Source organism: Vanessa cardui, chromosome 20 (genome assembly GCF_905220365.1).
Source record: "Vanessa cardui chromosome 20, ilVanCard2.1, whole genome shotgun sequence".
Taxonomy (NCBI): Eukaryota; Metazoa; Arthropoda; class Insecta; order Lepidoptera; family Nymphalidae; genus Vanessa; species Vanessa cardui.
This window is the reverse complement of record NC_061142.1, coordinates 8164240-8176061: the sequence shown is the minus strand read 5'-3', so window position 1 is coordinate 8176061 and position 11822 is coordinate 8164240. Positions and strand designations below refer to the sequence as shown.

Genomic DNA, 11822 nt, shown 5'->3' with positions numbered 1-11822 from the left:
GAACGCAGCCTCTCCGATCCGTACCTAGAACGGCTATCAGCATTGTCTAAATGGTTAGGAATCCCACCTAACCCGATTTCCAAAGGACCCCGGGTACCATCATGAAGGTATCCGCTGCGTGAAAGTAAAAGTATAAGTATAATACGACACAACTTAGATGTAGCATCGGCAAAATTCGTGAAACCGATCACATCCGAATTAATCACGCTATCCCAAATTATCAATATTTATTTCTCATTTGAGTATGATCATTACACAAAGGTAATAATTGATTACATATGATATTCAGATGAACTAATCGTCCATTTAACACATCGATTTACATGCACTTGCTTTCTCGGGTTGAACTGACGCGAGAATCTATAGCGACGAATAGCGTCGAATGGCGCGATAGGGAGCTATTTCTAGTGGTTGTAAAAATTGGATTCATTGAATTTGGTAATAGGTATTTGGTATTTAACTAAAAGAATTAGGTATGTTGTATTAAAAACAAACATGTACCATTTAAAATTCTACAGTTTTCAATCTGTTACAAACAAACGGTTCACAATTATCCGGTAACATACAAACAAATTGACTGCATGTTAACACTGTTACAATAATTACTGAAAAACAAGATGGCCGATCTAAACGATTCGGTCAATGCACTGCATTAAAAGGGCGGTCATGGTCTTAAGTGGTATGATTAAGTTGATATAAATTTACAAACAGATATATGCAGCTTTGAAATATCAGTGGAGTAAATATTGCAAACACGTCGCCGGTATATTTATTAATATAAACATATTAGTAATATTTTTTATGCAGTAGGTAAGTAATTTACGAATAATATTTTTTTAATATATTTTGAAAAGTAACAGTATGTACAGGTTTCATCATGTTTTCCTTCCCCACCAATCACGAGATGATTTCAACATCTAAAAGCCAAATGGTGCGTGGGTTTGAATTCACAATCTTCGTTATAATTTACGTATTCCAGCCACCGCTCCATCTAAACCTTATCACAACAGCAATGAAGAATTCAGCAACAGCCCGTAAATTCCCACTGCTGGGCTAAAGGTCTCCTCTCCTTTTGAGGAGAAGGTTTGGAACATGTTCCACCACGCTGTTCCAATGCGGGTTGGTGCAATACACATGTGGCAGATTTTCTATGAAATTTGTTACATGCAGGTTTCCTCACGATGTTTTCCTTCACCGCTGAGCACGAGATGAATTATAAAGACAAATTAAGCACATGAATCAGCGGTGCTTGCCTGGGTTTGCACCCGCAATCATCGGTTAAGATGCACGCGTTCTAACCACTGGGCCATCTCGACTCCAGAATTCAGAAGAATTCGTGAAAAATATATACCCTGATATCACAAATATCAAATGATCAAGTTATGAAAGACACTTCTAAAAGTAAATTAAATTCCGTTCTGTGGTAACGACAGAAATGGATGAGGAGTTTGGTACTTACCTCTATATAACAGAATCAATTTATCGCGCACTCAAAGTTTTCCCGTCGGATACAACCTCATAAATCATTGAGACACGCTTGACCAGGTGATGTATGAATAGAATTGGTTTTATATACTTCGAAATAGATTTGATTTCATATCTTTATAACAAACCTACCTTGGTAACTGTGCTCCGCTTCTTTACCTGCTTTAAATTTAAAGTATAGAAATAAACGCATACATACGTAATATGATTAACAAAGGTTTCTTATAAATATATTTCATTTTAGTTTAGATAAAATGTGTAACCTACCTAGTGCCCCGTATTACCTGTGTTGTTATATACAAATATACCAAGTCTTATATACATGTTTATAGTTGTAAATTGTATACCCTAAAACTTCCTCAATATAAAATGAACGTAGAAGAAATAATAATGCTTATAAAATTCGTATATAAACACAAGCGTAAGGGATATAACATTTAAGATGTCAATGGTGAATTCATGAACAGACGGAATAGGTACCGCTAATTCTTTATTAGGTACTAGTCATCCTGAGCACTGCTGAGTCCCACATACATAGCATTTAACGTGAAAGAAAATTGTATTATATCAGAGACAAAAAAGTAGCGTGTTGATGATGCTATATTTTTTTTATATAAGACAACATCACATACATTACTCTGATCCCATTGTAAGTAGCTCAAGCACTTGTGTTATGGTAACTCAGAAGTAATAACGGTACCTACCACAAACACCCATACCCAAGACGACATAGAAACCTAATGGTAATCTACATCGACTCGGCCGGAAATCGAAACCGGCACCTCGGAGTGGCGTACCAATGAAAACCGGTGAACACACCACTCGACCACGGAGGTCGTCAAATAGGTGGTGGTGATGACCATCTTGCCTTTAAGGGTCCATTCGCCCGTCAGTCATACACAATAAAACAAAAGTTTCATATTTGTGCCCGAATTCCAATTAAGTCCAATAAGAAATTTGGCAGTTTTACAGTCCCAAATTATCTTTCCGGCCGTGATCGTTTCCTTCGGCTTATAAGAAAGAGAAGAGAAAGTAAGTCTAGAGAGCATCTGTTTTGCTTATAAATGTGATATGTTCATGTGTATAAATATACTATACAAATAAATATAATAATATAAAAGCAGAGAAAGTAATTACAATTGTTGCAACAATGCAAAGGCATTTTCTTCTGTAAAAACTCTATTCGAAATTATTTTATATGACTTAAAATGAACTATATATTAGAGGTAGTTTTTGGTTATTTCTTACGGGACCCCATAAAATGTAAAATACAGGGCTTGTCCGGTCTTCATTCCGGCAATACGGCTAAGTGCCGGCCGGTGATGGATGATGTTTGCACAACAAATAGTTTTCAATTTTATGTCGCCGCCCGCTATCGAGAGATTTCACTTACGAAATTGATATTAGGGACGTGTAATCTCAAAAATTCTAAAATTGGACACGACTCGGGTTACAGATCTTTGTTGGTAGGGCTTTGTGCAAGCCCGCTTAGATAGGTAGGTATCATACCGCCAAACGACAACAATATTCGCTAGAGCGTTCTTAGCAACTTGTCTGAGGTTCAAGTAAGACAGTGTAATTACAATCACTAAGAACAGAAAAAAAAATCAAAAGTATAACACCTCGCCTCATTGCCTCCACTGGTGACAGGAGGGCTGGTTCGTTTTTTGCCCAGAGGATCGGAATTGCGATTCAACGGGGAAATGCTGCTAGCATTCTTGCCACCATTCCACGCGGTCAAGATTTATACAGTAACTAGTTTTAGTTCATATTTGTATATATATATTTAAGCATTTAATGTTGTTAATTCTTATGTTAATAAAGATGTTTTGAGAACAGAACATTTTAGTTGTCAAAAAGCAACGCGTATTGGCTATGTAACATTTATTAAAGATACATAATTAAAATTTGGTTGGCAGACTGGCATTTGCCAGCTACCTAATGGCAACTGGTCACCACGGATAAACATTGGCAATCAAAATATTAAATAAACCTTGGAAACTAAGATGTTATGTTTCTTGTATCTGCAGTTAGACTATCACATAAACAAAATATAATACAACCGCCTTCTTAAAAGTACACCATTATATCGGTACTCCTTTCTATATATGTAAAGTATTCCGCGTTCCACGTATGTATCGATTTTCCACATTTCAGCAAGACATTGTTGGCACAGCTAACAGCAGTATTGTATCCCTCACAACAGAAGTAAACATGCGATAAGTACGTAAAAAGTTATCCTGCACCCTTCAGTCTCTTCAAACTTAGCACCTATGTAGAATACTCCGACGCCTCTTAACCACTACAAAAGCCTTGATTTTGCATACAAAATTAATTCTGCACTAGCTATTGGTTATTTCCTGCCTGGCACTTCCCTAGCAGCTAACAGAGCCTAATAATTACGTGTACAAACGTGTTATACACACGAGTAGGCAAAAAGATTACCGATACTAAGCGGTGCTTGAAATTTTCTGAGCGAATTAAAAATGACATAAATAAGTAATAAGTATGTGATATATTAAAGAAATATTTATTCATCATTACTAAGCTTCCTCATAGTGTTTTCTTTACCGCCAAAAACGAAATGAATATTTTTAATTAATTAAATTTGCACAGCACATAAAGACTCAATGATGTTTATCCAAAATTCAAATCAAATTATATAAAAATATTGTAAACCAATAGATAAATAATTTAGACACGAATTGAGAAAGATGCACAAGAGGCAGCCTTATCGCTAAAATAGCGATCTCTTCCAGGCAACCTTAAGGTAGAGGCAAGAAACAGTTATAGAAAGAAGATTCCATCAATATATTCGCATATAATCCATGCATTGTAACTATCACGCCTATCATTCATATGATTACATAATAATCATAGTTCTCTGTGTTATAACGCGTACCTTAAAATGACGCAATGAATTTGTCAATCCAAAGAGCGTTATGCAATTACGTTTCAACTAGTTATGAGATCGAACAAAAATTATAAGGAAAATTATTAATACAAGGTAATTCGATGTATAGAATCGTTGGATTTTAGCTCTCGGTAAATCACTTGATAGAAACAAAAAAGTGATCTTAGATATATTTTTATATGTTCAATACATCGGTTATAATTCAAAATTCAAAACTATGATATCTTATTTGCTTGAAATTAAAAAGTAATTATACCGTCTTAGAAAATCGAGTTATACCTACACTAAGAAGCTTTTCATTTTTAAATAATTTTGACTGAGAGATATTTCGATATTTATTTTATTTAACACTAAATACTTATACTTTATTAATGTCACCAACACTTAAGGTAAATAACCACATAAATAATTTCAGTCCAACCAGCTGATTGGAACTTGTACCAGTGAGACTTATATTACTTATAAACGGCAATTGTTATAATATATTATTTATAGCATTTTAAGAGAATATCTTGTACGATTTATTGATTGTAATGCTTTTAATATAATAATGAAATCGCACTCAGAACACGTCGATTACAACGAAAGAGCAACATATCAAGCTCTTGACACTCGAAAACCTTCATTCAACTGTTACAACGTACAAAGAAAGTGTTTTATTATTGTTAACACAGCACAACACACACAAAAGATGGACACGAGGCCTCTGACATAATATCACACGGATTCGAATAATAAAAAACTGTACAACAAAAACGAAAAATTCTCAAGTGATTCACTATAAAACTTATAAATCGACCATTTTATGTTTACACCTATTCAAATCAAATTTAAAGAAATACAGTTCTTATATATTTGTAATAGAGATGATTTTGTTATTAACTATAATTATTAATATGTTATTTATTTTGTAAAATTAAGGTTTGATGACTTGTTAAGATCGTCTGGTGTTTGAATGGTCGTTATCAAATGTTTAGACGTGGCGAAGCCCGGTAGCCTCGTCGGGAACGAGTTGAATGAAGTGACACATTAAATCAATAAATAAAAAGATGCTCCTACAAATGATGGGGTTGGTTTCCATTTACGAAATAAAAAACTCTATTTATAATTGTGGGCTGAGGCACGTCATATCGTAATTACAAGAAAACGAGATTTCTAAAATATTTTTTGCGTCGATGTTAACTAAGTTAATTTTTGCAAAATATTAAAAACAAACTTACTAATGCTTTGCTTATTGTTCGTTTTATTTAATCGTATGTTATTTTAAGAAATTAATAAGAATCCATGAATAAAAACGCTTAAAATTTCATTCAATACCAAATTTAGTGATTGACCCAAAACAAGCAAAATTTTAAGATACTATTATTATTTCCGTGAATCTACCGTGAGTCAATGAAGCCGAGTCATTCCTCATAGAAAACGACAGTGGGTCAGTCGAGTGGTTAGTTTTATGGAGGCTGTAAACCACCCGCGTCGTTCCTTCAACACAGAATGAGGCATCTCATATTTCTACATTTAAGAAACTGTGCAACCAAGTTATATTGCATTTATGATTTTAATAATAAACTGAATAATTTTATTTGACACAATATTAACATTTGTAAATTACATCGAATGCAAAGAGTTTGTAATTAAAATAAAGATATAATTATCAATACCTATGAAATATGTAATACCTAAGTATTGCTATTTCTAAGACATAAATTAGTAGGCTACAAAAATTCTAAGATCTTACTTATATACTCGTTCTATCTGTATAAGTATATAACAAATAAATTTATAATATATTTTAATTGAATTGCAACTATCATATCATTACACTTGTATCCCTTGAAATTTTGTTCTTTTAAAAGTTTAAAGTTATAGTCGATTCATAAATCAATGCGATAAAAGCAACTGCAATGGAAAAAATTAAAAGCCATTTAAGTGATTCAACAGCATAATTGCTTTAATGTAGCCGAATCATTATAATTCACGTTCTGTTTTGTGATTTAAATCATATAATTCTAATATATTTCTTATGGTTTATAAATTATTGCACAAGAAATATAATATATATCATTGTACTAGAAACATTTAATACCATGACATAAGGAATTGATATAATTCGTTTATTTAATTAGCTTAAGACACGTAGAACACTAATATTATGTATTTTTAACGTACAATGAAATCGTGTACCAAAATCATTATATCAGCTTCACAAAAATTTGAGATAAACGAAATGTCATATTGATTAATACCATTATATGACCGCTAATAACAAAACAAGTTATGGCTTCACATGCTTAAGGCAAGAACAATATATTAATATAGAAATGAGCAATGAATATACTCTGGTGTTGTTCATTAACAAGTGGGTTCGCAGTTTCGCCGATACCTTTAAAGAAATTAACACCACGGTCAAAGTGTTAACCCTTTTGTTGCTTTATGGAGTTTATGGCTTGAATGTCGTGTTAAGATAACCTTATCTTACGCAACGCCGACAAAAGTGAAAATAAAACCGGCTGTAAAATCGCTGTTTTCTATTTCTATACGTTTTTTTTAAATGTAAAATTATCTGCTTTAGCGCCGGCGGGTACCTTTGTACAGCGGAAGGGTTAAACAGCTCGTGTACAATATTTGTGTTCAAAACTCTTTATATTATTATTATATTCGTTCATGGGAATTTTTATGACGTTCATTGAGTGATGACGTCATGTACGCCTTTTTTGTGTTTGGACTTGTGAGAATAAACGAATGTTTGATATTTTACTTTGGTCATCACTAGAGTTATATTAGTAAAACAAAAATATTTATGAAATACTTGCTCTCCGTCCTGGCTTCACGCGGCTATAATTATTTACCACTTTAGATTTAATAACGAACATTAAAAATGAAGCTTGGTATTTTTCAGCTAGGTTAGTTGAATTTGACGAGTTTTCTCAACTATAATAAACATGTATTATTCATGATAATCCCCGTTGATTGATCACTTCAATGAAAGTCGTATTAAAAGGCGTTGCGTAGTTTAAAAGATCTTAATGTAAAGAAACGAGAAGCAACTGTTTTATGCTAGGTATAGATAAATATAAATATTTTACTCATAAACATCACACAAGTACTACTCTTAATTGACATTTGGCCAAAAGCAGTTGAACCTTCGAAAAATTAAGAAAAAAAATACGAATTAAAAAAAACATCAAATATTTTTGTAAACTTAATTTTATTAACTCTGGAACTAACAGATGATATTACAAGTTACCTATCTAGATTCGAGTATACATATGTATTTATAGCTACAAGGATGAATTTAGCATGACTAACTGTTTTACGAAGCCTTCGGCAAACGTACGTGATATACAACAGAAGATAACACACTACTGATGACAAATATGTATATATATAGTCAGTATAAAATATTTAAAATTATCTAAAGCTATTGTGATTTTAAATGGTAATAGGTTTTTTATAAACCTTAAAAATAAGAGCTATCTAAATTCATGCCTCTAATAAATAAATTGTTAAAAAAGAAATTTTAAATGTTTATCAATCATATTTCGTCTATATTAGAAGATATAAACATAGTATTTGTATCCGATGACATCACTATAGTTGAACCTTATTTCACACTTCTTTGATATATATACTTGGATTGAATCTATACTTAATAGGAGGTCACATACGAGGCTGCCGCGTTACACGTCAAGGTAACTTAGTTCGTGAAGGCTAGCTTATATTCTTCACACATAAATATTGTATACCAATTAAATTAACGTATTAATATAATTCGATTTTTAAAATTTAAATATTAACCAATCACGAACGACGACGATTTTACTTTAAGATTCAATTGATTATATTTTCTTTACTGTTATTTTATGTCGCTCACGTACATTTGCCGAATATATTAACAACTTATATATATTAAAAATGCTAAATTGACACTTGCATATAAATATATATATGAATGTATGAAAGCTTAGATAGGTACCCATTTAGACCAAACACCTTTACTTAGAAGTCATAATATAACTTAACACTATATGTACACATATTTATTCCTAAATGCGATGGTCTTAGGACAATAATTCCGTTTTTCCTATCTATTAGAATTAAATTTAATTTTTTTACACATTTGTTACACAATTGCACTGTTCATTCGATATGAAATTACCTCTCGCACATTCTTATACCAAATCTCGATATATTATTTACAATACGATATAACTATGTGAATAAGTTATAAACTAAATCGGTATAACAATTATCTGAAATAAATCTAAAATTTAAATACGTACATTTATTTACATATATTTTATTTTAAAACTCAATTATAACTAATAAGCTTTATACGATAATTAATTCGTTTAATATTTTATATGACTATTAAATATAATTATATAACATTTTCGATTTCGACTTTTAGCAATGCAATGTAAAATCGAAGTGAAATAATTTGAATACAGATATGTTTAAACAAAAGATTTCAACGCGCACAAATAATCAATTTATCGGAATATCGATAGATAAGGCGATAAGGAAATCGTATTGATCGCATTATCACTGCGATTACTTCAAGCATTATGTCATATAGCTTATTGTTTTGGGCGGAAAAAGTTTTTTTTTATCTAAACAATAATTCCTGAACTTCCGAGTATAATAAATCTATAATGTGTATAGATTATTATTTAATTTAAAACCGAGTATTCCTTTCATAGTTCCAATAAGATTTGGTATACGAATGGGCGTCAGTTCAGAGGACTCGGAAGGATACTTCGCGAGAGTCCCACAGTTCGAGTTAGGCCTAACTTCGCCGACGCCCGGGGCGCGAGCCACTCGTGCATCGAACATCTACTTACTAAAAATGCGCACAACGACTTTAAAACAATCGAAAAAATATGTACACAATTATTATACAAGCCCCGGGCGGAGCGAACGATATCACAAGAACACAAATCACGCTCACAGTGAGTCCAAGGGGTAAAGTTAGTGAGATTAGCGATGAGTGTCGGCGCTGGTGCTTACCCGCGGCGCGGCCAGGGCGCGCTGGGGACGCGGCGCGGCGCCTACGCCAGGGGGTACTGTCACAAGGGCGGCTGCGAGTGTGCGTGGGCGTGATGGTGGTACAACGGCGACTGGTAGTAGTTGTCGGCGGGCGCGTGCCCGTATCCGTAGTTCACGTCGTACATCTTAAGATCCGCCTTCGTGTCGGCACCCGGCAGCAGCCGAGTGATGCTGAATGGATGCGGCGCGGGTGCGTAGCCGGTCGGCTCCTGCTTCAGGTGCGCGTAGTGCTCGAGCGCCAGCGGCGTGTGTTCGGGCAGGCACAGCTCCGGCGCGGCGTGCAACTGAGCCAACAGCTCGTCACGCATCTCCTTCTCCTCTCCGGGTACCGCTCCGCCGCTACCAGATTTCTCGTGACCATGTTCGCGCTTTTCATGCCCTCCGCCGTGGTGTCCGTGCGTTTGAGCAGCTTTCTGCGCCTGCCGCAGAGATTCTTTCTTTTCATCTTTAAATCGTTTCTGCCGTCGCAGGAAACAACCATTTTCGAACATATTTCCGCTATCGGGGTGTAATGTCCAGAAGGAGCCCTTGCCGGGCTTGTCGGGCGTCCGCGGAACTTTGACGAAACAGTCGTTGAAGGATAATGAATGCCGAATCGAGTTTTGCCAGCGTTGCTGGTTCTGTCTGTAGAATGGAAACAGGTCCATAATAAACTGGTAGATCTCGGAGAGAGTGAGCATTCGCGATGGGTTGTTCTGGATTGCCATCGTGATGAGCGAGATGTAGGAGTACGGCGGCTTGGCGTGCGTGTAGGACCGACGGTAAGTCTTGTCGTTGCGCGCACGCTGCAGAGCCGAGGTTGGAGAGGCGGCTTCCTGCTCGCGGGGCAGCGTGCCGTAGGGTACGGCGCCTCCGCCGCCCATGCACGACGCCATCGTGCTCGGCGGCGAGTAGCCGACGCCCGGCGAGCCCATGCAGGATCCGCTCGCCACCATGTTGTTGGTGTAGAGATTCGGGTAAGGTTGAGCTGGCATGCAGCCCATTCCGTTCACGTAAGGTGGCGCGAGGCCCGGTGATAGCGAAGATAGCGACGCGGACGTCGGCACGTCGCCGTACGACAGCTTCTGCGAGATCATGGCTAGCGCATCACCCGCGCGTGCACGCCGGCCAGGGGCAAACACTCGCACTGATTGAAAGAGTAAATAGAAGCCGGGGGCCCGCGCTCCCCTCCACGGCCAGCCATGGGAGCTGAGGAGGCGTCACCGGCCCGGCCACGCCCCTCGTTGCGCGCGCATTCCTCCGCCGGACCCCTGCGCCCCTCGCCCCTCGCCGCGATAGCTCGCGCGTCCGCCGCTAATAATACCGCAGCAGCTCGGAAAGATAAAAACATGAAATAATCATAAGTGCGTTAGCGGGAATGTGTAGTTGTGTAAAGCTTTGAACGTCGCCTGCGGACTGTTCTTGAAACATGCGCTGATGTCGCGATCTTTTACAATTACGTATCGCACCATTCGTTCATTAGGCGGTTAGGCAGTCCTATTGTAACATTATTCTTGTGTTAAAAGTGTCTATTAATGAGTATATGTACCATAAGTTGCTATAGACGTTAAATAAAATATTTTTTCAAATTATTAAATTAGAAATAAATTACATTTTAATAATTTAAATACAATTTAAAAAATATATGCAGTCGAATAAACGTGATACAATTTACGTGATTAAATGAAAGAGTTCCGTACAATTGATGTAGAGTCTTTATTTGAAGTTCAGACTTAATTATTAAATAGTTGCGGTAATTTCTACAATTTATCTTTTGATATATAGATTGAATCAAATACCTACAACAGTTAATTTTATTAAATATTGTTAATGATAGAAAAAGAAAATCTGGTGTTAAAATAAAAATAAAATAAAATCGACTTCATTATTGTTCTTCTAAATATATATCTTCTCTCGTGACCTCCTTATTAATAATTTAAAATGTTTTTAAATTACCATAGATTCTTAGACATCTCGCGAAATATCGTCCTATTATTATAAGGTAACAAGTTTTAGCAGAGCGATCGTTGTAAAACACTCTCAGTGCTATGTATTCTATTTAATTAGTTATCTAAAAGTAATTGTCATCTTTAAGTATTAAATCAATAATAAATGGAAACTATACTGAAATATGAATATTATAAATAACAAATTAATCTACTATTTAGGTAGAGATTCAATTAAAGCACTGAATTGGAAGATGTGTGAAATATCCCATATGTTAAAAGGTAGAGCGTGCAATAAGTTCTAACATATAGAGCCTGAAAGGTATCTAAAAGCTGATATGATATAGTTCTAATGCTAAGATATATAATATAACTGTGTAATTTAAACGGTTTGAGAATACATTAAAGATATAGAGTTATATGCGTCGCTTTGTGTGTATAACATTCAGCGC

At 35.4% G+C, this 11822-nt stretch overlaps 1 protein-coding gene across 1 annotated transcript; it reads right to left on the bottom strand.

The window, feature by feature from the left end:
* Window positions 1–7600: 7600 nt before the first annotated feature.
* Window positions 7601–10769, bottom strand: LOC124538475 (silk gland factor 1). Its single transcript, XM_047115551.1, has one exon. It carries the CDS (start codon window positions 10519–10521, stop codon window positions 9466–9468), a length of 1056 nt encoding a protein of 351 aa, XP_046971507.1. The 5' UTR covers window positions 10522–10769; the 3' UTR covers window positions 7601–9465.
* Between the last annotated feature and the right edge of the window lie 1053 nt (window positions 10770–11822).